Source organism: Anser anser (assembly GCF_964211835.1).
Source record: "Anser anser genome assembly, chromosome: 11".
Lineage (NCBI taxonomy): Eukaryota > Metazoa > Chordata > Aves > Anseriformes > Anatidae > Anser > Anser anser.
In genome coordinates this window covers 9527713-9551503 of record NC_139732.1, presented here as the reverse complement: position 1 = coordinate 9551503, position 23791 = coordinate 9527713, and the positions used below count along the sequence as shown (strand labels likewise).

General features: G+C 45.1%; 2 protein-coding genes across 3 annotated transcripts in view; one reads left to right on the top strand and one right to left on the bottom strand.

Moving 5' to 3' along the window:
* Positions 1 to 16646, bottom strand: part of LOC310905597 (sodium-dependent noradrenaline transporter) — a 67873-nt gene extending 51227 nt beyond the window's left edge. Inside the window, exons 1-2 of one of the 2 annotated variants that reach the window (XM_083852089.1) lie at positions 16443 to 16646; positions 14390 to 14672 (exon numbers count right to left, since the gene is read on the bottom strand). In XM_083852089.1, coding sequence (XP_083708215.1) covers positions 14390 to 14672; positions 16443 to 16472 — 313 coding nt within the window. In that variant the 5' untranslated portion in view covers positions 16473 to 16646. Of the gene's footprint in view, positions 1 to 14389; positions 14673 to 14932; positions 15453 to 16442 lie in introns of those variants that run through there. The other variant, XM_083852090.1, reaches the window with a different exon arrangement.
* LOC310905612 (uncharacterized protein) overlaps positions 1 to 23791 on the top strand; it is a 724478-nt gene that overhangs the window by 95152 nt on the left and 605535 nt on the right. The gene's annotated exons all lie outside the window — the stretch shown is intronic.

The window sequence follows — 23791 nt, the reverse complement described above, 5'->3', positions numbered from 1 at the left end:
GCTGGCAGTTTTTCCTAACTTTGCAGTTATTAGGTGTGACACAAGGATATATTCACCTGCAACTGAATCATATCAACAAAACCACCCCTGTAAGGTGTAGGCTGCACTCGAGATGTAGAAAATCAAGGTGTTTGTCAAAATGTACTCTGATTTATCAGTAGCAGAACATCCTTGGCTAAGAGTATTTCTGACTGAAGACATCAGAAGCTATTTGCTGTGAGCTTATAGGTCAAGATCAGCAGGTTTTGCTTAATTCCTGCACTGGAAAATCCCTAATAACATAACCCCATGTGACAAGTTTTCCTTGAAACATGCTGAATTTTCTGTAATGTACAGAATACAGTCATGTGCATGAAAGGAAATATTTCCTCAGCTTTAGCTGTCTCTTTTAAGTGTAGGGAAGTCCTTGCTTGGTGCCAGGGAGATTTTGGCAACTACTGTTTTACTTTGGTTCAGATACAGGCTTAGTCATGGTTTTCTCTCCCTCCTTGGTGAACTTGTATGCTCATTTTTGTTTGTTTTGTTTCAGTGTGCTGTATACTAAAATGAATGTTTTCAGCATCCACGGATCCAATTTTGGTTCCAGAAGGGATTGTTAGGTACTTTGATCCAACTTCCCAAAAAACATGAGCCACCTTCATGCAGAGAAACGTACAGTCCTGACTTGAAGACACCAGGCAGATCCTTTTATTTCACTACTTTTGGTGGTTAAAAAAAATAAAATAATATATCTATTTTGAATATATGACATTTGATTTTACCTGTACTTTCCCTGAGAAATTAAAACGCCCTACATTACTTTGTTTTCATCCTGTGAAGGTGTGGAAGCGCTGCATCCAAGTGTTGCAGCCTTCTTCTCATTGTCTGAACAGACTGAGTAAACTAAGCTGATGAATTAATGTCATAGATTTTTTTGTTTTGCTTTTCTGTCTAAAATTCCCTCCTTACTTAGAGGTGTTTCTTGGTGTAGCAGGTTCACGTATTGACAGGGTGAAGAGTTAGGTGGGCACCTGTACCCACGTTACCTCCCCACTTTCTGAGCTGCACATGTGACAAATTACATCCCTGAGATGTGCCTCCTGCTTCCAGAGCCTGGGATGAATCCGCTGGATTTCAGCCCCTCGGTTAGGCGCTGTTAGTCCTTGTTTTGGTCTTTCCAGTCTGGAGTCAGGACCCAGCCAACATGTGCCCTTGTGGGAGCTGCTTGCTTTGGGGTACATTCTATGGGGTGTATACGGGGAGACTCATCTCCTGCCTATGGCACCTGCACTGGGTACCTGTTGGGAGGTGACAGAACTTCTCCAGCATGCTAATTAGAGCCACAGTAATTAGAGCCATAGCAGTAGTTGAGGTACACCGTGGGATGGGGTATCTTCTGTGTACTTTGCTCTGCGTGGGTAACAGTACAGTTTGTGGTTCGCAGCACAACCTCAAATGCAGGGTGTTCCTCTCAGGCTGCTTCTCTTTTGCAGGTTGCCTTTAGTTGTCAAAATAAAAACCAGCCCCAAGTTAAGCATCCTCTGGAGAGGATAGAGTACCCGTTTTAGGCACCATGAGACTCATAACTGTGCCAAGGTGAAACAAAATGCTTAAGACATCTTATATCAGCTCTAGACAAGTGCCAGGCAGCTTTCAAGAGGATTAATGTGCGAACCAATAGGAGGTAAATGCTTCAAAATTCTGCTAGAGAAGAATCAAGTATAAACATCCTGAGGTACACTTAAAACTTGCTGTACCGTTTAGTGATTAATCCAATCTGAAGTTGTAAATCCAATTCTTTGGGGCACAATGACCAAAGAAAAGTGCTCTTTTCCTTCTAGGCTTCATTAGAGATTTATTTATAATACTTTTTGTTATTGTTAATACTTTCTGTGCTATCTTACCTTTTATGAACTCTTGCATAACAGAATCCTCTAAATTATTTTCAATAAAGTGCCGTGCTCTGTCACAGAAGTATAGGAGAGCTGTATGTTCCTATTTCTAAGAAATCTAATCAATCAAAGCTTTACTCTCAGCCATTACAAACAAAGCCTTCAGGATCAATGCTCTTTCTCATGCCTCTACAGGAAGCGGAATAACTGTACTGTAAATTATTTATAATGCATATTTACACAGGGCTTGAAAGTAGAAGGCGAACGCATTTCCATACAGTACAAAGTCATTCTCTGTGTTTTATTTAAACCCACCTATGTTTTCTGTCAGCACTACTGAAAAGTGTTTATTCTACCTACAGTTTGCTGGTACATCGCTATTAGGCATGCTATATGCAGTGTAAAACTGTGTATTTCTCACATACAGCCTCAAAATGACGCAGTGTGCTGTCTAGCCATAAATAATATTTCTTTATTTGTAAGCTATGTGCTGCATCACTATTTGTAACCCTTTGTGGGGGTGTGATGCTTTGAATATTTGGGTAAATTTACCATTACATTGATGGATGCTACTGCATAATTACCAAGAGCAATGCAAGACCCCTGCCCTCTTATCAAAATTTTGGTTGCTATCAGATTGTGCTAAAATTTTAGAAGGCCTAGACGAGGGTGGCTCCCTAGTGGCTGTGGTTTCGTTACTTGGTACCTTCTGTAAGCAGTGACAAATACAAGAATTTCACAGAAGCTGTGTCACAACATTCTTTATGGGAAACCTCTCCATTTGGGGGAAAAACCAAAAAGCACACTGTATTTGGTCTAAGGTAGTGCTGGTAATACTCCAGATGCAAGGCACAGCCAGCAAACGGCCTCTCTGAGAATCTGGGCACTGCGGGCACAAAGCAAAGCTTTTCAGTAGCATCACTGCAACAGGAGGATTGTACGAACTGCTTCTCTTGATGTTCCCTTGCTCTGAAAGGCAAAGTGAGGCTCACCTAAACCACTATCAAACCACAATGCTGCTGCATCAGTCCTGCTGTACTGGCTAGCCACATCCTTCGTTTTCTGTCCCAGAACTCTCCCTCTTCTGTGGGCATTAATCAGGTGAAAGTTTTTATTTAAGTTGGAAACCTAAGCTTTATGGTGGTTCTTATATAGGGGACTATTTTTCTGATGGGGACCAAGCAGCAAAGTGAATTTTCCCCTCAGGCCAAGCAGTCCAGTGGGCACTCCAGCACTGCCATCCTGCGTGGGCCTGGCTGAAATGCTGGGGGAGAAGGCGAGCCTTACCTCAGGGCCCATCACAGCTCACTGCCCAGGTGAAGCAGAGGCTTAGAAACAGTTTGAAGCAAAATCCTTCTTGTTTCGCCACTCCACAGGCTTTTGTGCTGGCAGGTTGGGGGGCAATCTTGTTCACCGGGTACACAGACCTCATGAGAAATCAGTGTGGCAAAGTCTGGTGGTTTTGATCGATCACAGCTCTATTTTTTTCATGTTTCTGAACAGCTTTTGAGCACGTTAATACCCCATGATTGTAAAACAGGATTTAGGAGGGAAACTAGGTGATCTTGAAGATGTCCAAATATCTTAATTTAGGGTTAGAGACACGGATTTTGTCAGCAGCCTCTATATGCATCAGTGAAAGATCACGCTGCGGTTTAGGAATAGCCTGGACACTGTTTTCTGTCACTTTGTTTTAGGGAAGAGCAAAGGGAGAGAGTAATCAATGCCAGCTCTATTCCTACACCTGGCAATCAAAAAATTCCCAAGCCATGCATTAGGCTACAGAATAAGTCAAAGTGTCTTAAAAGGTAAGGTCTTCTAGTCCAGTCCTTTTGTTTGCCTTCTGTCTTTCAGAGTCTCATGCTTGTTTTGTGTTTTCCCAGCTCTTCTCTTTAGCTGCGAGAGCTAGAAAAAGATTCCTGCCTAATCATTTGTCTCTATGAAACTGTGAGTAAAAAGCACTTCTTAAAATAGTGCATTTTTACTGCTGGAGCACTGTGTAGGAGAATGCCGAGGTCACAGTCTCACTCTCACAGAGTAAATTTGTTTTGTGTGTTAATGACCATCATCTACGGAAGCCCTGACATTCTGCATGGCAGCTGAAGTGCTGTACTATTGCACTGAGCGCAGATCGGTTACTGGTCAGTGGAAGTCTCCTGTAGCAGTTTAATCTGAATAGTTTTTTATTGCTTTACTCTGTTTTTCTTCTCACATAATTCTTAGTCTGGAAATTCTGTCTACTTAGGAGTCCTTAAGAGAGAGACGTCTGTTATTTGGGTTGAAATCCTGGCTCTGGTGACGTCAATGGAAAAAAACCACCCATTGACTTCAGCTGGGACAGGATTTCTCCCTTGTGGTTTACAAACCTATTGATTTTAACTAAGGCTGTGGAACTATACGTAAATGAGAAACAAACTGCAGAAACGGAGCAAATGATCAAACTCTTCCCCAAAACAAAATCCTGGAGTGTCTCTGGTCTCGCCAACACCTGCCTCATGATCTCATTGACACATCTGCATTTCTCTTTAGGGAGGAGACAAGAGCACTCCACAGCATGAGCTAGTCCTCAGTTTTGTGATAAACCCCGTAAATAGGATGCCCGTGTGCATATAGAGTGGCTCCTTGGCCGGGGGAAGGAACTTCTGAGCTTTCTCTAGCATCAGCCTCGTTGGTTATCAGTGGACAGATAGTCCTGCATCCTGATAACAGCTGTTTGAGTAGTCCTGACCTGTGATTTTGATGTTTTGACAAGTGTTTTTAATGTGTGGCCTTAAACTTTGTAATATCATAGTTATTCCAATATGCTTAATTGTTCTTTGCTTTCTGTTTCTGCCAGGAAGGCAAGGTACTGAGACCTGCTGGAAGGCGTGTTACACTAACACTGGAACAGAAAACCCAAACCAGCTCTTACTGTAGGATGGCAGTGACAGCCTGTGTGGAGCCTGGCTGTTTTCCAAAGCTAAATTGTTTGGGGGTACTGCAAAGAACAGCTCCCTAAACTTGGAGAAATTATTTCCTCCTGTAGCATTCCTTGGAGGGAATGGATAGTAATCTCTGTTTTAATGTTGCATTCATTTCTCTCCTTGCTCCTTGAACTCTCCTTGCCATCTCTGTGGCTGTGCTGACAGGGGAACCCCTGGGTGTGCATCAGGCATCGCTAAAAGCCGCTCCTATTCACTTCCTACTAAATGAAATGGATCAGGACATCCAAGAAGGATCTGCTTGGAGTGATCATTACTGGTACTGGGCAGCTCTGTATCTGAAAGTCACAAACCACCCTGTTAGGTCCTCCGGTCATTTTCCTTCCTATAAATGCAGTAGGTTGCCCTCAGGTTAATTAGCAGGTTAGGATCTACTAAGATCTATAAGGATCTACTGCTCCACCTTGTGGTCTGAAGAAAGTTTGTGTCGTACTACGTAGAGTGGTGTGCCAGAAAAAGTCCAGCTTCTCTCTCTCTCTCTCTCTCTCTTTTTAAAATTAAATAGGAATTTGACATCAGTATGGTAATTTCCTCAAGAGATGCAGATCTTAACGTGTTGACATCACTGGTGTACTTAAGGACAGGCATTGCAAGAGGAGTTGGATTACAGAGGAGAAAAAGGGAGAAGGAGAAACAAAAGTCAAATCAGTGAGGAGTGCTACTTAGTATGCATAGTTCAGAAGGTGCAGAATAAATTATAAATAGCCAAAAATAAGATACCCAGCACTCGGCTGCGTATTTCAGTGCATATGCTGGGCCCTTGGTAACAGCTTGTTTGTATGGTCAGCGAGGCAGGCAGGCAGCCTGTCCTCCTGCCTGCTGCCGACGGGCCAGAAACCCGCTGCTCGCTTCCCACCCTTCTGCAGCCTTCAGCAGAGACGGATGCCATGCAACTACCCGGCCCCGATCCTTCCACAAAAGCTGTTTCTCAAACTAGCACGAGCGCTGTAGCAAGACGTGGCTTTTGCTCGCTCTGTCACTAATTGCAGTGCTTGGAAATCACATGTTTTTTTCTCCAGCTCTGAAATGAAACTGCAAAAGAGTGATATGCTGCTGCTGGACTCACAACTCCTGTGTACTTCGGTGGGGTGGGACCAAGCTCTGCTCTTCTGCTGCTGTTTGCCAGGCTAGTGTAACATGCGTGTTCTGGGGAAGCACTTTATAGCTAAACAAACCAAGAAAGGCTTCATATTTGCGTAGTCTGGCAACACCAGTCAGATAGCGTTGGATCCTATTTTGGATGCTTAAATTAGCGTGTATTCTTAAACAATAGCCACATAATAGCAAGCAAGATAGCCACATAATAGCAGCCAGTTAATGTCTACATTAATAGCCCAGCTTCTGCACTCAATTGTGCCTTTGGAAGTGAGTGATTGTGCTCATAAAGCCTTAAAGGGCAGGAGCACTGGAAAAATTACAATCTTCTATAAAAAGTGTTCCTGTATAATAAGGGCAGCTTGTTTTACTGCGTACCAGCAGTCAGGATGCTAGTCACAGAAAGCATTTATGGACTGGCAAGAGACAACTGTCTGCCCGTTCCTGTCTGAGTTTTGTTTATTAATGGGTTATCATGGAATTCTGTGCGCTGGAAACTTGGGAGTGTGCTGTGGATGAATATGGGTGCAAAGAAATGTGTGGCTGGTGTAGCCAGGCATCCCCGCTGACAATTTCTGCTTTTGAATGGGAGACCCTAGTTCTCAACACGGAGTCAGTGCTGTCACCTTTGTCATGCTTCGGAGGGAGATTGCAAAACTTGTTTAAATACAGAATAGGGGAAAGGAGAAGGAGGAGTGAGAGTAAAACAAAGGATACCCTTGAGAAGTAATTTACAGTTTTTTTTTTCCTATGGTCATCATGAAGAACATGTCACAGTGCAAGGACCTTAACTGTTTCCTTTCCTTTCCAACTATCCCCTTTCCCTGCCTTTTTGAAATAAAAGTTTCAAAATCAGCGAGGTTTAAATGAAGTATGTTGAATCCCTACAGAAGCTGAGATGCTGAATTACACTACAGTTCTCTCTCCAGGACTTCCATGAAAACTGGGCTGGGCTGGGCACTTTTGGTGCTGGTTTCCCAAAGGACTCAGATGTCCATCTTTAGGAAGTAGAGTTTTGAGTGGCAGGAGAACCTTTCATAGGAAACCATTCTCAGCTGGGCACCAGTGCACAAGATGTACGCAATTAGGATGAGATCCTGCCATGCAAGGTCCAAGACAACTCAGAGGCAGCAAAGGGGAAGATTAAGGAGTTGGAGGAGGGAATAATTGGTTGTCAAGATATGGGTAACAGGCTGCTGACATGGATGATTTGCCTCCAAACATCCCAAGGAAGGGAAACTGAATGTTTACAGTAAGTGTGATAATCCCAGAATCTTTACATCATCTTCACTGAAACTGAATTGAGGCGGGGGAGTTGTTGTGAATGAACTTATTTCAACTTCAATAATAATAATAATAATTTCTTGTCACATTTCAAGTTGAGAAGACAAGAGTTAGGTGCAAATTAATCATAACTGCTGTTTGTCAGTGTGAGATTCCCTGAAGACCAGTACCATGGTTCTGTATATTCTATATGATGGATACGTACAGTGCAGCTGGAAAATACAAAGAGTGAGGGAGGACTAAAAGATCTGGAGCTGTCTCACAACAAGACTCCATTTAAACTTGTCTCCTGCCTCCTGAATTACAATATGTTAATATAAATATATCTCTAAGTATAGAGTGGTGCTTTATTATTTTGTAACATCGCTGAGAGCAATTAGGTACAATATCATCTAGTAATTGCAGTATATTTAAATGCTATGGAGCTTACAGTACAAACATAATAGAGAGCCACGCTACAGTTAACTTTAATCGGTTGGTGAACCTGGGACAAAGGCTTCAGAGCTGAGCACAACTGAAGAGACTCCCCTTACACACAGCAGAACTGCATGCATGAGCTATTTGATGTTGTTGCTCAGAACTGCTCAGATTTCCCTAAACCATTTGTTTCCATTTTAATTCACAGCAAGAGGTTCAGTAATTTGTGGACTGATTTTAATCATAAATTCCCTCGTAGCGTATCTAAACACTTGCTAAAACTGTATGTTCCCTCTCATCTTACGTGTAAGTAGTTCTGTTAGCATCCTGTTTCATATTTCATACTTAAGTCTGGACAGGAAAGTAATCTGCCTTGAAATAACTCTCTTTAGGCTGCTGTAGTTGTATTCACATATTCACTGAACTGGTGACATTTTGGGTTCTTTGGTAAAGACGGGCTGTTGGCTGCTGCACTCCTGATATGGCCTTGCTGTTTTCCTTTGCTTCTAGTGAATTCAATAAGGAGCTTAAAAAGATGTCAGTGAGAAACAGCCTAGAAACAGATGAAGCTTAGATGCCTGCTGTCTCAGCTTGATTGAGTATCCCTGGCCAAACTATAAGAAACTCGTGGATCTGTTAATAGGAACATTGAAAGCTTGCTAATGTGACTTAGAGAACTTGTTGAGGAGGGATACCTGTCCTGGCGGAATGGCTTTCCAGGGGTATTTCACAACTTCAGCTGCTTGGCATAATTGACAAGGGCACCAGAAATGGAGGGGCAAAAAAAACCTTAAGCAGAGATTTTAGATTCCCAAACAACTGAACTAAGATAGCAGTTTGCTACTGGATGCCTTTTCTTCCTCTTAGTTCAGAATAAAATAGTTCTGAGTGGTAATCAAAGTGTGTTCGTTCCTTGTGGTTAGAAAAAGGCTTTGCTTTTGTCAGAAAACCAGCTCATTGGGGTCACACCAGCTTCTTGTATTGTCTTGGTAACAAGGAGGAGTGAAGCTGGAACACCAGTTTGACCAGAGCATCAGTTCTGAATGCTTGTCCTGCACTAACCACAGGATGGTCCTCATATGGTCTGACCTCAAGCTAAATACCAGCAACCTGCTCTAGAACCTTTGTATATCTCTAGAACCTTTGTAAAATTGTCAAGCTAAGGGTTGTTAGAATTGTTCAGGGACTGGCTTAACTTCTGTTAAGACAGGTATTCAGCTGGGAGTGCATACAGTGTAACAATTGTACGCGGTTCATGGTATCTTACTCCAGACCCAGAAACTGGAATTTTAGAATTGATAAAAGATGTGGGTAAGAAATATTCAGTTTTTCCTTGTCAAGTGTTCATGATGCTTCATATGCAGTAGGTGTAAAATACAGTAGCTTATAGCCCTGGGAAAATTATAGTTCTGAAGAGTTATTTTGTAGAGCCAGCAAGCCTGATGGACAAGTGGAGGAGAAGAGGGAATTTCAGAGAAGCTGTTGGCATGCGAGCTACAGCGCTGGTGAGCTTCAGTGAAACCATGCTCTGTATGTACCAGCTGATAAATGATTGTCATGGGGAGGAAAGAGGAGTGATGAAGTCATGTGTGAAAAGGAGAGAGCAACTGTGAGCTGGCCACTGAATCCGGGAAGAAGGGACTGTCATGTGGCACAGCAGAGATTGTCCCAAACATCACACGAAGCCCTGCAGCACAAAGCTCTTAGCCACGGTGTGGAGGTCAGTGTAATAGTCCAAGACCTGTCTGAGGTCCCTGGTTCGATGCAATAATGGGAATTGAAAACCTGTATTAGGAAACCAAAATTGCTCGATTTGCATCCATGCTTTGATTGATTAATGATTCATACTCTTGGCATAGTCCTTGCTGTGAGATTGCTTCAAAGTTCACTTATTACCATCATCAGTGCTATTTTGGAATGTAAACACTGACATTACAAGGCAAAGGTCAGCCACCTTTGAAAGGTAAAGTGCCAGATGGTATTCTTTCTCAAATTAGTGATTAAATTTACTGGCAGACACTTGTTGTAAGGCAGGGAGCAGAGCCTGGTAGAAAAGCAAGGTGCTGCAGGTCAGCGTCAGATCTTGCTTTTGGTCAAATGGTGCACTAGCCATACTTATTTATATATACATATAAAATCTGTACAGTAGGGGATATTTGGATTTGGTTGTATGCTGTCTGTGGTACCTGTCTGCTTGTGGATTGCTAAGTCCCACACTAGAGCTTGTGGAAGTATGGATAAGAAACAGAGCGTTAGGATAAATTGTAAGATACCTCTCTTCTGAAGTGCATTGATTGCTGGCAAGCTGTTCTTTGAAGCAAATGATTTCTCCTAGAAATAATGTGGTCTAAAAACGTTTAAGAAAATAACATCTCAGAGGAGATTAAAAGTGTATATTATGACAGCTAGAGAACTGTTAAAATATTTATCTGCAGCTGTTTGTAAATTCATGAAAAGCTTAATCTGATTCTTATGATACAATAAGTCTCTGGTGACTAATCCGACAATTACATGCTTCCTAATGAGTAGTCTGAACATGACTGCAAATACTTTGGCTCACAAAAAGGAGTATTTTATGTTGGTAAATTCTTTTTCCATAAATTTCAGTGGGAAATATTATTTTTTCTTATGACCATGAAGGAAAACGAAGAATGTTAATGCTAAGAGTATCTGGTACAGAATCAACAATAGCGTGGTTACCTAAGGCTGAACATCATCCTCCCCCATAGGGAGCACATCAGTTAATCATACCAGGCATTACTCAACTTCACTTGGCATCAGTACCATTTTAGATGTAATCCAAATTACCGAGATAAATCTTTCCCTAAACTGACGAGAGTCTAATTTTAATGCTCTTCTTCTGTACTTCAGCATCGCCTCGTACTGATCGGGGGAACACTCATGAGGTTAGATATGCTATAAGGAGTTGTCTTGAGTACACTTATGTTGTCCACTTACAAACAGATTCATACAGTAAGGGAATCTTTTTTTTGTCGTTGTTACTAAAACCAACAAAAACCCCACAAACGGGCTGTTGCCAGAAATGAGTTATAATGAGGGAAGAGCACTCATGAGAATAGGCAGCAGAAACAGCCATGGCTGCTGATTTCTCCAGCGACATGCCCTGCTGCTCTGAACTCTCAGAACTGGACTGCACAACAAGTCCTTGATCTGCTGCAAATGGTGCTTTTCCTTTGTCTTGTGAGGGGTGCCGGAATATGTGTCAGATGTGGTGTTTATTCATCAGCCAAACTGACAGGGCAATGTTTGAGAATCTCCCCCCTCTTTCTGGAGTATCCCCTTATCTACTTAATGAGAGCTTGCAGAAATTCACCTCCTGTGCAGAGCCTCCCTCTCATTTTATAAGGTTGTTCAGGATACATAGTGGGCATATCCCGCTTCCAAGTAGTCCGTGAGGGCAAGATCTCATCCAGTCTGTTCATATGAAACTTTCCTGGAAGTTTTCTGTGGCTTCATGTTATAGTACAGCCACTGGATCTGTGCCTGCCCTGGTAAGGCAGGCAACTCCTATGGAAGGAGGTAGCTGATACAAAGGATAAACACTCTAGTTTCTTAAATCTTACTTAAGATTCGGGATTATTTTTCTTAATAGCTGAAGACTGTTTCCAAAAATCACAGTCATTCACAGAAGGGTTACATTCTGCCATCTATCTTTGTGCACAAGTCCCATTGGGGTCTCCCAGCAGGCAACTCCCAAAACACAGATGTTTCTGGCTATTCATTCAGCGGTTAGTGCTGCTGGATGCTTCCTATTCTCTAGCTTTTTGTTACTGGGAGTAACAAACAGTTGCTTTTGTTAAAATACAGATACATATTTACATATTTTTAACCATTAACAGTGTTATCTCTGAAGTTATATAACATAAAAATGTCTATAAAGGTACCACTGGGCAGTGTATACCTTGTGTCAGTAAAACTCAGTGAACTAATGGGAGTTTTGTCTGCGTGGGACTTCAGGATCTAACACAAAAGCCTCTATCTCTAGTTTTTAATCAGGAAACTTCCCTGGAGTTTACCAAAGAAAGAAACTCGAGGATTTGGCTAGTAAGACGTGGGTGTGTATATGCATCTATCTCCTTGTAAAATTCAACTTTGAGGGAATGCAGTGTGTATTTGTACCTTCCTTCTGAGGTCCTGCAAGTTCTCACGCTTGATTGAGAACCACCTATTTTTACAAGCATGGAAAGGCCCTTAGTGTGTGTGTGTCTGCTGGCATCTCAAATTAATCATAGCTGGTCCTAGGAACATAGCAGTCCACATGTCACTTTTTTCAGATGTAGAGGGAGATGCCCTTTTCTACCACTTCAGTGTCCTTAAACACTCTTATTTAACATTTAAAAGCAGTTGTACAGCCTTGGTGGGTGTAGATTTTGGAAGGATAGCACTTTTTTTTTTTTTTTTAACCAGATAGCACCAGCTATGCTGAAAACAAAAGTGTTAAAATATCTTAGTGGTTTAGGACTTGGGGCATTACAAGATGCTTCCTTTTCACTGCCTTGTTTTGTGTCAATCTGTCGAAGACACACAAATTCGTACCCCATACTTGACCAGCTTGAGTTGGCAAAGTTTACTAGCAGAAGTACTAGGATGATGTAATTAACTTTTCTCCATGTCTATTAGTGCCTTTGTTTTTATGGCATGTAGTAAAGCACTTTTAAAGGCTGAATCTCCTACAGGAGTTTCTGCTAAATGAAATTGATATATACCTACAACATGGAGGCAGTGGATGGGAGATGTTTAAGATAGCATAGAGACAAGTGTTGTAAAGAGAGAAGAGAGTCAGTGACCCTGCCTGTATCTGCATTCCTCACTTCTCAGCTCAGGATCTGGCCTGGAAATTGTCCTAATTAAATACTGTTAGCTGATGTGGTGGTGGCCATGGTTTATCAAACAGATAGAAAAAGGAAAAAACAATCTCAATATGATTAAATTTCATTAAGCCAAACACAAGCTAACTGTAAAAATTAGTTTGTCCTTAAATAGGCATAGCTAATGTGTCTTCATTCGTCTTCCCGACCTCATTTGTTGCTGCTGACTTGTGACCATCAGGATTATCCCACCTTTCATTTTACACTGAAAAAAGTCTTCTCAAGTGCTAGCAAAGGGTGTTGTTACATTATCTGTGTGCTCAAGAATGACATCCTAGGTATTGATTGTGATGTTTCCTACTGCTGTTTGTTCTCTATTGAAGAGCAGATTAAACGAAAGTGTTTATAATCTGTACCAACAACCAGTTCTCGGTCATTGTGTAGACTTTGATAGCACAGGGCCCCTCTACCTTCACTCGTAAAGGTTCTGATTCCCCTTGGACAGTATGGAAGAATGGGTGCAAAGGAGAAAGGTGCCTCTAGCAGGTGTGAAGTAGGTGGCTTGCTATCCACCTCACTTCAGAGGTATTTAAATTAAAGAGGGGAGAGGAGATCCTGGTTTCTCTAGCTGAACTGACATAATGCGTGGAAACTGAACAAAATGCAGACTGTTACCTCCTGTGCCTGAGCTGGCAGCAAATTACAAAGGAAGCAGGCTAGGACTGTGATTAAAAGTGACCCAAAATGATAGAAAGGAGTCCGAGCACTGTGAGCATCACCTCTATATAGGCATTATATTTGTGTCCCTAAACTTTGCAAGAGAGAGCTCAGAGGGGTGCGTATGCACAGAGCTGTGTGAAGGATGCTCCTGCTCCACCTGCGCTTGACAGGGAAGCCTGCTGGCTTCATGCTGCATTGTGCTGCTGCACTGTGAGCTACCTGAATTATTTTTGGACATAATGAACCAAGAAGAGGGTTTTTGTGTCGGTACTGACTGCCTGCAGCCTGTCTGGCTGGTGAGCGGAGATTTTCTGCCCCTCCTCAGAAGTTTGGAGGTCCCAGCTGAGACCGAGTGTTGCAGTACCAGCCCCGTCTCATGCCCCCTTAAGTTCCGAGGACCAGTGTAACCCCGCTTGCCAGGGATTTTCCCATCCCACACTCCTCTTTTCCTGGGCAGCAAGTCTTCCATGCTACAAGCGTGAACCCTCAGCCTTTATCACCAGGCAACCACGCTCTCAAGACGTACCCGGCCACCCTACAGAACCCGCTCGCCACCCGGCAGCTCCTCCATCTGCACCACGCAGGGCTCACACGCGGCTCTGCATCTGCTGGGCTCTGCTCCTCCTGGGCTCTGCTCCTCCTGGGGGGCTCTGGGAGCACCCAGCACCCGCCTGCTCCTGCTCGGGGCACCTGCCCGCTCCCGGGGCTGCAGCACCCGCCCGGCGCGGGGCGCTGCCTGCAGGGGCTGAGGGGCTGCTGGGGTGCAGGTCCTGAAGCTGGGCTGGGCGCTCCGGGCTAATTCTGGTTACCGGGTGCCAGCTTTTTGTGGCTGGCGGTGCCAAAGCGTGCAGGGGGTGAGGCTTTGTTGGTAACAAGTCCCCTACCTACTCAAAGGAGGGGAAAGAGCCCCTGAAGTGCACGCATCCCAATCCCCCATTAAAATCACTGCAGAGCAACCTTTCCCTAGCCCGGCGCTAACTTTTCTAGATGCTGTTTTACACCGCTCAAGTTTTTTTTTTTTTTTCTTTTTTCTTTTCTACACCGCACTTTGCCACCGAAAAAGCCCCGTCGAGCGGGCGGGGGGGGGGGGGAGGAAGGCGAAGACCCCGCGGCCCCAAACCGCCCCGCGCTGGGCTGGGGCAGGGGGGATGCGGCTTTTGGGGTCGGGGCGCGGCGGTCGCGGGCGGCTTACCCCCTCCATTTTTGTAGCAGAGGTAGGGGAACCTCCAGACGTTGGCCAGGTCCACGGCGAAGCCGATGACGGAGAGGAGGAAATCGATCTTCTTGCCCCACGTCTCCCGCTCCGGGCCGCCGTAGCGGGGGGCGGCGGGCAGGATGGTGCTGGCCGTGTACTGCACCCCGTTGTGCTCCTTCACCAGCAGCAGCTCCACGTCCTTCCGCGGCCCCGGCCGCTCCGCCAAGGGGGCCACCACCGACACTTTGCGCTCGGGCTGGCTCTGTTTGTTCATCCTCGCCTGGAACGGGCACAGAGAGGAGGATCGGGGGGGGAAAAAAAAAAGGGGAGGGGGGGGAGAGCTCAGCCCGCTGGAGGCGGCTCCGCGCTTGCAGAGAGGCAGGAGCGAGGCCCGGCCGGCGGCAGAGCCGGAATAATAAGGGGCCGTGCAAATGGGGCGGGGGAGAAGGGGGGGCACCGGGGCGGGGGAGAAGGGGGGGACCGGGGAGCCCCCGGGGAGCGGCGGTGCCCGCGCCCTTCCGCCGCGGGGGAGCGGCGCACCTGGGGCAGCTCTGCCTGGTCTCACTGTGCTCCTGTCCTGCCTCTGGCCATGTCCTGCCCCTGCTCCTGTCCCTGTCCCTGCCGGCACTCATCCTGCCGGAGCCCTCGGGGCGCTCGGAGCTCTGCCTGCCCGTGCAGTGCAAGGCTCCCCCCCGGCGGAGCAGCCCCGGCAGGTGCAGCCCGGTTCTGCCTCATCCTCCCCTTCCTGCTCCGCTCCGGGAGGGAGCCTGCGCTCCCCTGCCTGACTCAGGTTAAACGCTAAAATTTGGCTTTGGGGGTTGCAACCCGGAGGGGATGGCAGGGCTGGATGCTGCTGGGCGTCCCGCGCCAGAGCTGGTGGATGCACAGCGTTTTCTCTCTTTCTTTTTCTTTTCTTTTCTTTCTTTCCTGGAAAGCAGCGGGCTGGTAGCGGTCAGCTGTCAGGTTGTGGTATCTGCAGGGCATTAAGTATTTACTGCTGTTCCAAATGGGACCCGGCTCTTTTAGGTGTAAAATGAGCAAATAATTAGCTAGCAGATCAACAGTGTCTGGTGCCAAAAGCTGGCTAAATACAGCTGCAGGAGGCTTTCGGGGCCCCTCCTGTCACAGCTGTGAGCAGAAACTGTCCCTTGGCTGCCTGCTAGGCAATGCAGTCTGAGCACAGAAGGCAGAAACAGGCAGCTCCCCACCAGCGATGCCAAATAGCTTCTCTTCTGCCCAGCGTCAGGGAGAACAGGTCAGCTTGCAGAAAAGTCCCTTAACAGGCTACTGGTCTCACTCTGCTGGGACTGAAACTCTGTTATTATAACCATAACGCGTGCAGAGGTGCTAGTCTGAATTTGCAAGGAATCCCTGCTTCCCCTGCAGATTTGGAGGTGAAGAAGAGTCTCAGTTGAGAGTTAAGCTTCTAAATCAGCATCTTCCCCTCCTCTCCGTACCACAGACTGTGAAGGTGCTACTGAGACAGCTATTGATAAGTTGGGGATTTTCTGCCTTCACTAAAAGCTCTTGGCATTACTGGGTTTCTCATGCTCCTCAGCTGCGACTTGGTTCCCAAAGCCCTTGTCTGGAAAAACCATCTGAGCAGTGTCTAGACTGTTTCAGAGCAATTGCATGCTCAGAACACGTGGCTCGTGCTCTCTTTCCATCATTCCACGGTTTCATGCTTCTCCAAATACACCACGGAAAGCCATTTTCTATATCCCTTTGACACTTTAGGCCGTGCACGCTGCAAATACTTCTGTGCACAGTCATTGCACGGCGCCCTGTGAACACCTGGGGTTTGCCCATGCCCATGTTTCTACCCCCATGCACTGCTGCCTGCACCTCGCAGCACCCCTCAGTCACCTCCCCTAAATGCATCACACAAACACCCCGTTTCCAGTTTCATGTGGTGTCCTCGAGCGTGCCTGCCTTTCAGTGAGCCCGCACGCCAGCCTCGCACGGCAAACCAAGGACGGGTGCTGTGCCTGGCCCTGGGAGAGCCCCTCTCCCCGCCCCGAGCCCTGAAGCCACCTTCCCGGGGACTCACCAGGTAGCACTGGGGGTGTTTCTGTCCCATTCCCTGGCACCTATGGGCAGGGGCAGGTGACTGGAGGGGGATTCCTTCTTCCACTGCTCCGGGACTGCAGCCTCGCTGGGAGCTGAAGCCGTAGCCTAGGCAGTAAGGAGCTTTTTAAACCTGGTTCCCCTCTTTCCACGTGACTATCACCATCTTAATCTGCACGGACTTCCTATGCTAGACAGCAGTGCTCACATATTGCTTCTGGAAAATAAGGCCTCGCTAAGGAACACCCTTTCCCCACAACGGTCTCAATTAGCCAACCTTGATCATGTCGGTGGTGGGAGGAATCTAGAAAGCCCCAGCTTATTTCCGAAGAGAATTAAATCACTGTGCATATATATATATATTTGCCTTTAGTTCTTGCATGGAAAGTGTGCACAATCTGGTTAATGTAATATCTGCTGCACCCTCAAGGTAAGAAAGTCCTCAATTGGATTTTATAAAAAAGTTGCTTAATCTTGAATCTGTCTGGATCTTGTTACGCCTAATGGAGCCTGACAGCGGGTAGAGTGGCAGGCGGGGAAGGGAATATTGTGTTTAGAAACCTCAATGGAGCCAGGCAAGATGGCAGGCTGTTAACGATGTCCCACAGTTGACTGGGAAACAGGCAGTATCTTCAGAAACTCATCCGGTGTTGCTGGGTTAGTGACCAATCACTCAAATTCACGTCTATCACTCTCTTTGCAAGGTATGGGAGAATCCCCTATACGCTATAGTAGCAAGCTGGGATTGTCACTCTCATACCTTAGTGTCTACGAAGGAAAAAACCCCAATGAACAACAGCTCAGACCTCCATTAGCTGCTGGTGCGAAGGCTCGCTGTGCTCGCTGGCAGCAGGGCTCATGTTCACAGCCTTCAGCAGCACAGCACAGCCCTCTGCCACCCGGCCGACAGAACTGCAGGCGCTGGCTGCCCTGCGTCCTACAAAGCACCTGCGGAGAAGGGCCCTGGGGAACTGTGTCCAAGGGTGCAGGACCTGGTGCCTTTGGAAAGGGTCTTGCTTAGTGCTGATTCTGAGCTGCCTGATGGGACAGCTTGGCACGTGAGCCAAGCAAAACAGTGACTGAAGGGGATATGGCTGCGTGATAAATTAAGGCAAATGTCACTGGAAAATGAACAGCAGAACAGCAGCATTCAACCAAAGTGCAAACAAAAAATGAAAAATTGAGCTGGAAAAAGAGAAGAGTGCTAACTATCAGAGCTGGGAGTACGGTAGGAACTAAAGAGGGATGTTGATGCTCTAGGATGTTGTTTCATGAGCGAGGTTGTATGATAAAGTTGCCTGTGAGAGCTGGGCTTTGGGCTCGAAGGCCCAGGACATCACTTTCTTGTAATCCAACACATAATAAAAAGATTAAAAAGGGGCAGGGGATATATAAACCACCTCCTTAATTTCACGTGCTGGTACATCCACAGAAGCTCTAAGCTTGTTCCAGCCGTGGGGCTGACCAGCAGTGAAAGACTCCGTGTTTTTCACACGAACTGCGTAAGCTGAAGGCAGTTAGCTTTGGTCAGTCTGTGACAAAAGAAGCTCGGGCACTAGCCAGTTGCTGTAGGAGCTGGGTGCAAAGTAGATGACAGCCTTCTTACTGAATCAATGTTAAAGCAATTTTCCGGTGCTAGGAACATGGCAGTGGCAGGGGTGCCCATCTTTCTCGGTTAGCAGGTAAAGGACACCATGTTGTACCAGACGCCTCCTGATGACAGCAGATGTGTCAGCTCCAGCTTCTTGGGTTGTTAGGAGTGGGTCGGGCAGTTTTGCTTTATTGTATCTCTAAAATCATGTCGCTATTCCAAATGTAGCATTTACTTAGTATTTAAAGCTTTGGGTTGTATTGTTAGGAGGCTGTTCTTACAGTATCTCTTCCCTAGATCCAAAGAAATACATCTCCGTGAGAGGGCCCGTTTGGGTTGGTCCAAGCCAGCAGTTTGACAGCCTGCCATGCTACAAACCGCCTTCACACTGCGACCAGATATTACAAAAGCTCTCCGTGATGTGTCGCTATTCCATGTACACAAGAAAGCCAAGTTCTATGGGAAGACAAGGCCTCTCCTCCCTATTTCTTACGATGGCAATGTTTGTTTCCTCCTTACCAAGCTGCTTGAGATTGGCACAACCACGTGGCTCCCAGGCTGCTTACCTGGGATCTGCTATCCCTGGCGTCAGGTTGTCTTCTTCAAGGGAGCACCAGGGTGACCCGAGCAAGATACCCCGTGGCATCTTTTTCATTTTAGAAGTATTGGCTGGGTCCAGGTGGGGACTCTGTGGAGAACACCCATGGCAGAGGTCCAAAATCAGGTGGTTGGAGCCTCCACAGAAAGTATGTGTGTGTGTAGAGGGTGATGGTGAAGACTTTTGGGTTTAGCCCTCACAATTTCAACACTGTACGGGCACACCATCTTCACCTGACTTCAATCTCTTTCCAGTTTACTAGCACTTACTTTCTTTTTCATATTATAAATCTGCTTTAGGGCTTTTCAAACCAGAATTAGTTGTCTTTCAGCTTCAAGGATATTCTTTGTCACTACCTCTTCTGAATTGCTACGCTAGCTCTTGCTGCTGCTTTAACCTCTGCTTTACTTTGTCTTGGAGATGGTTGTGTCAGAGCAATTCGCAAAGCCGGGTGTAAGTGGGGTGAAAGTGGGAGCGCTCCCAGTTTCAGTCCAAGTTTAACATTTTATCCTGTTCACTTCCATCCCATTTCTGTAGCTCAAGGATTTAAGAACATCCTTTTTTCCTGAGTGAGTCCCATTCTTCTGTGTTTTAATATTGCCTGCCAACTTCGTCATCTCCACATTTCATTAGCAAACACTAACTTTTATGTGTGCATATTATAAATGCAAATATTTTGGGCTGTGTAACCTCATTCCAAGCTGATAATTACCCTTACAGTACAACACTATTGTTTTCTCTTCAGTTACTTCCTTTCGTGTCTTAACAATTCTTTTATTTACCCCATCTCCTCTGCTGAGGTTTACAATTACAAGTGTCACTGTAGCATCTGCTTTTCTGAGTTGATGAGAGATTAATATCTACCCCCTTTTCCTTGCCTTTATAAAAGGCAGTTATCAGAATAAGATACCAGATTAATCTGCCTTCCTTTGGGAAGCTCATTTTGCTTGTCCAACTCATCTGGTTTTATATGCCTGTGGATGTGAAGAGGGTTTTAACCGCTTAATTGTAGGAATAGTGGGAACTCCACATGCTCATAGGATTATTGCATCTCCCTGAATCAAGGCTTTCATAGAAATACTTCATAAGGTCAGTTTCCTGCAGTGCCTGAATGAGACACCTCGCTCAATATCTAAAGCCATACTGAGAGGTGACCCAAAATATATCCTGCTACTGAAAACTTGAATTTCAGCTGACCCTAAGGCTAGATTTTTTTACTGTACTGGTAATGACAAGGTGCTGGATATTATTTTTCTCCTGTGGAGAAGACTAAACAAAAACCCAGAAGCAATCTGTCCTTGCTTGCTGGGAGAACCTGTCTCTTCTCCTGGTGCCAGTCTCTCGCTGCTATCTCTGCTTGTACAGCTCGTAAAATGTGTCCAATTGTGCGGGCTGCAAAAAGGCTGAGAATGAGCACTGATATCTTGCTTAATTAGAAATAGGCACCTTAATGTTGGTTTCTGATCTTAAGTTTATTGTGTACCGCAGTGATTATTGGAGGCATTCTAAGCCAGTCTTTACATAGCCTCACTCGTTTTAAGTCGTTGTGCAGCTGTATCAGAAGGCACAATAGGACAGACAGGTCATTCTTTTTCCAAATGCATAACATCTGATTGCACTGATTGCACTAAAGCCCAACCAAACAGCGAGGACATTTCAGTTATTCAATGGTGGTGCTTTCTCCTAGGCCTAATATTAACATTTGGGACCAAATTATTTTCTTTGGTCTAGAACCAGTACTCCCTTTGTGGCTGGTGATAATGGTATGTGTGCTCAGATTTGGAGAGGAGATTTTGGAAAATGAAAGCCTCACTTATCCAAATTCCACTTGTCATTTTGTCATTTTTTAAAGTTATTTTTATGTATATATATATTTTTTTCCTGAGTACTTATAGACAAGCCACTGACTTCCTTAAGCTTTCCTTGATATGCTGTGGTTCCCTGTCTGTGAGGCAGGAGAAAAAAACGATAATTGAAGGTAGTCTCCTTCAAAACCCCGAATGAGACCAGTTCTTTATTTCTTTTAAAAACAAAGTCAATCTGTATAAATATACACGCTCAAAAGGACCCAAATCTCAACATGGGTATTAGTTGAAGAGCCCAGAACAATTTCTTCTCAATGTTTAAGAACTTTTGTATATATTTGGCCTAATGGGAGTTTGCACATTGATGTTGCAGGTGATTTCACGTGGCCACCTCGTGTAGGTTTGAGTGAATTTTACTTATTTTTACTGTTCAAAGCCTTTGCAGTTCTATAGCAACAGGTCTGTGTAAATCCTTTGAGCTGTGAACTGGTTGAGTACTTGGAAACCTCTGGTTGCCCTCAGTTGTAGCATTTATCCAAGCGCAGCACCAAGTAGCAGATTAGCTCCCCAGCTAACATTGACTAGTTTGGACAGTTATAAGTAAATTGTTTTTGTTGAGCTGATTGTTTTAAAATTAAGCCTCCGAGCACCGAAAGAATCAACAATGCTAAAGGAGACTCGGAGCCTCTCTTCGAAGTTATGACAAGTCAGGCACTTGGCAGTTTTCACAATGACCTATATTTTAATATGGGCTATTGGATTATTTCTAAAGAGGCTTCTTAGCCATAAAAGAATTATGCTCATTGGCTGGGCTGTGGCAAAAATACAATTGAATTAAGGATCGAAATAATTTAGGATCCAGCTGGACAAGTTGTCCCTGCGGCTGAGCAGTAACAGATGTATTAAGCATTGGAAATTGCACAGAAAAAAGGTATAATTGATCTAAGGTAACCTCACTACTTTGTATTAAATAAATCAATGCTGATAAGCTGAAAGGTTAGAAGCAAGAAGCTGAATTGAAGGAAGGTGGACCTGGGAAAAAGCAAGTCTAGGTAAAACAAGTTAACTTTTAGGTCCTCAATGTGGCAGGGACTGTGAGTCCCACTTGGGCTCTGTACGTGCACTGGCTGTGAGTTTCCAAAGCAGTGGGATCCTGGGGAGAGCAGAGAACGGCACCAAATTGCCCAGCCCTGCAAAAGGGACACATTTTCTAAGTGGGGGAGAGGGGAGGGGAAATCAACCAAAAAAAAAAAAAAATCCAAACCCTTCTCTGTTACTTTGTGCATCTAAAATCATCAGCCATTGAAAACTATAGGGAACACATGGTGCTCACTCACACATTTATATGCCTCTATGTGTCAGTGTGTTTCAGCTGGAGAATTAAAAGGGGAGGCAGCAGTGTGACACCACCACTGCACAGAGCAGTTGATGTTTTAAGAGTGCAATGCATGCGAGTGGATTGAAAGAGGTCGGTAAAACCCAAATGCTGGCCGGTAACGCGGGCTACAGTGAGTTCCTCCTGGAGACATGCGGCGTCTGGACACCAATAGGTGGAGCAGCACTGGGGTGGAAGGCTACAGAGCAGAGAGAGGGAAAATGTACTTTTCTAGCTACTTCTGTTCTTTGAAAAGTGAGAGGCAAACTTTACACAGTGAGAGCAACCTCAAATAGACTCGTGTATATGTTTAACGTAGATGGCAATATTGAAATGTAGCAGAAGACAGCGTTTCTCCACTGTTACTTCAACTTCTGATCCCTTTTCTACATTTTCAGACTAAGCACATATGGTGTCATCAACATTAACCTTGTTTTACAAAGAAAGAATGAAAAGATATAGAGAAAGCACATTATTGCTTTATTGCTTTGGGGGTACATACAGTAAAGGGAACTTACACTTGCACGACTACTGAAACTGGGAAAAGGAGACAGGCAGCAAATGGGCAAAAACAGGTGCCAGGATGAGCTGCATTCATCTAGATCGGGGTTATTGATTAAGTGCTCAGAGAGATCCTAATTACCGTACTTGGGCTTCTGTTTTCTGAGCAGAAGTCTCCGCTCGGGTTGCCCTGACGCTCCTCCTGCTGGATGCGCCGCTCCCTGCCAGCTGCGGGGTGCAGGCGTCCCGTCCCACTCAGCAGCTGTGTTTCAGAAACTTCGTTTAAGGGAAGTGGGATCCTGGCTAGTGTGCCTGTTCTGCTGCTCCCGTGAAGTACTGTAGACCTCTAGAAACAACTAGAGCTCAGTGGTTTTCTAGAGAATTTCAAGCCACCTGCTTTGAGGGGAAAGAAGGCACAAGCTTCCTTACTGATGCAGCAAATATGAGCTACCAATGGCAAGGTTAAAAGCCCGTTCCTGTTGTAAAGTCAAGCAACCAAAGTGTAAGAAATGCTGTCAAGGTAGTGTTTTAGCGTTTTAGCTGAGATTTTGCTCTGGCACAAGTGGGTGGCAGAGCTGGTGCTAGATCTCAGAAGGCACCCGTGCTGCCCGCCCTGCTGTCAGCCCCTGCCCTCTTCTGGCTCTCTGCCTTTTCCAGGGACCCAAGCTTTTGGGACCTACAGCTTTCCCACAGATCTCCTAAACCCAGTATCAGACGTTGTCCGATTATTCTTTGCCCTGAGCAGGCAAGAACCTTTGAGGTAAAGGGAAGGGGAATGAGAACACAGATTTTGAAGGTAGGTATGGATCTGGAGAAATGGTTTCTTTGTTCATTTCAAATGAATGAGCTGAGGTGCAACCAGCAGGTAAGCATGCAGTCACCCCTTCTTGCTGTGATTGTTTAGTTTTTAAATGTTTCTTAAAGTGTATTACTTACATCTCAGTAAAACATAAGCATAGAAATGGATGAACATAAAATTTCATAACGAAAAAAATATGATACTTTGACCAGTAAAAGCTTCAGGTTTAATGTACTCAGAGAGCAGTGATACCAGAAGATTAATCAGCACGAGATATTCTTTGTGAGTTGGTATGCTCTGAAGGAGAGATGGGATATCAGATACATCTTCAACATTGGAAACATCTCTCTTGCTTTCTGAAGCTTTGCACATTGCATTCTGTTTGTGTCCAGGTCACAAAGAGAGAGCGTATAATTCCTCATGGTCAGGGTCAAAAATGATCATCCACTGGGAAAGTGTGATGGGGAGGTTGAGTATTCTCAGCTCTATATGGTCTTTAACAATTGCTGTGCTGTTTCTGGGAGAAAGTCATGGTTTGTTTGACAGTAGAGCTTAGAGCCCCATTGTAATAACAGGTCCACAGGAGACTTAGTCCTGTGCCCACACATGGTCAGAGCCAGGGACCGAGGATCACGATGGAAACAGAAGGAGAGAAGTGGCTCA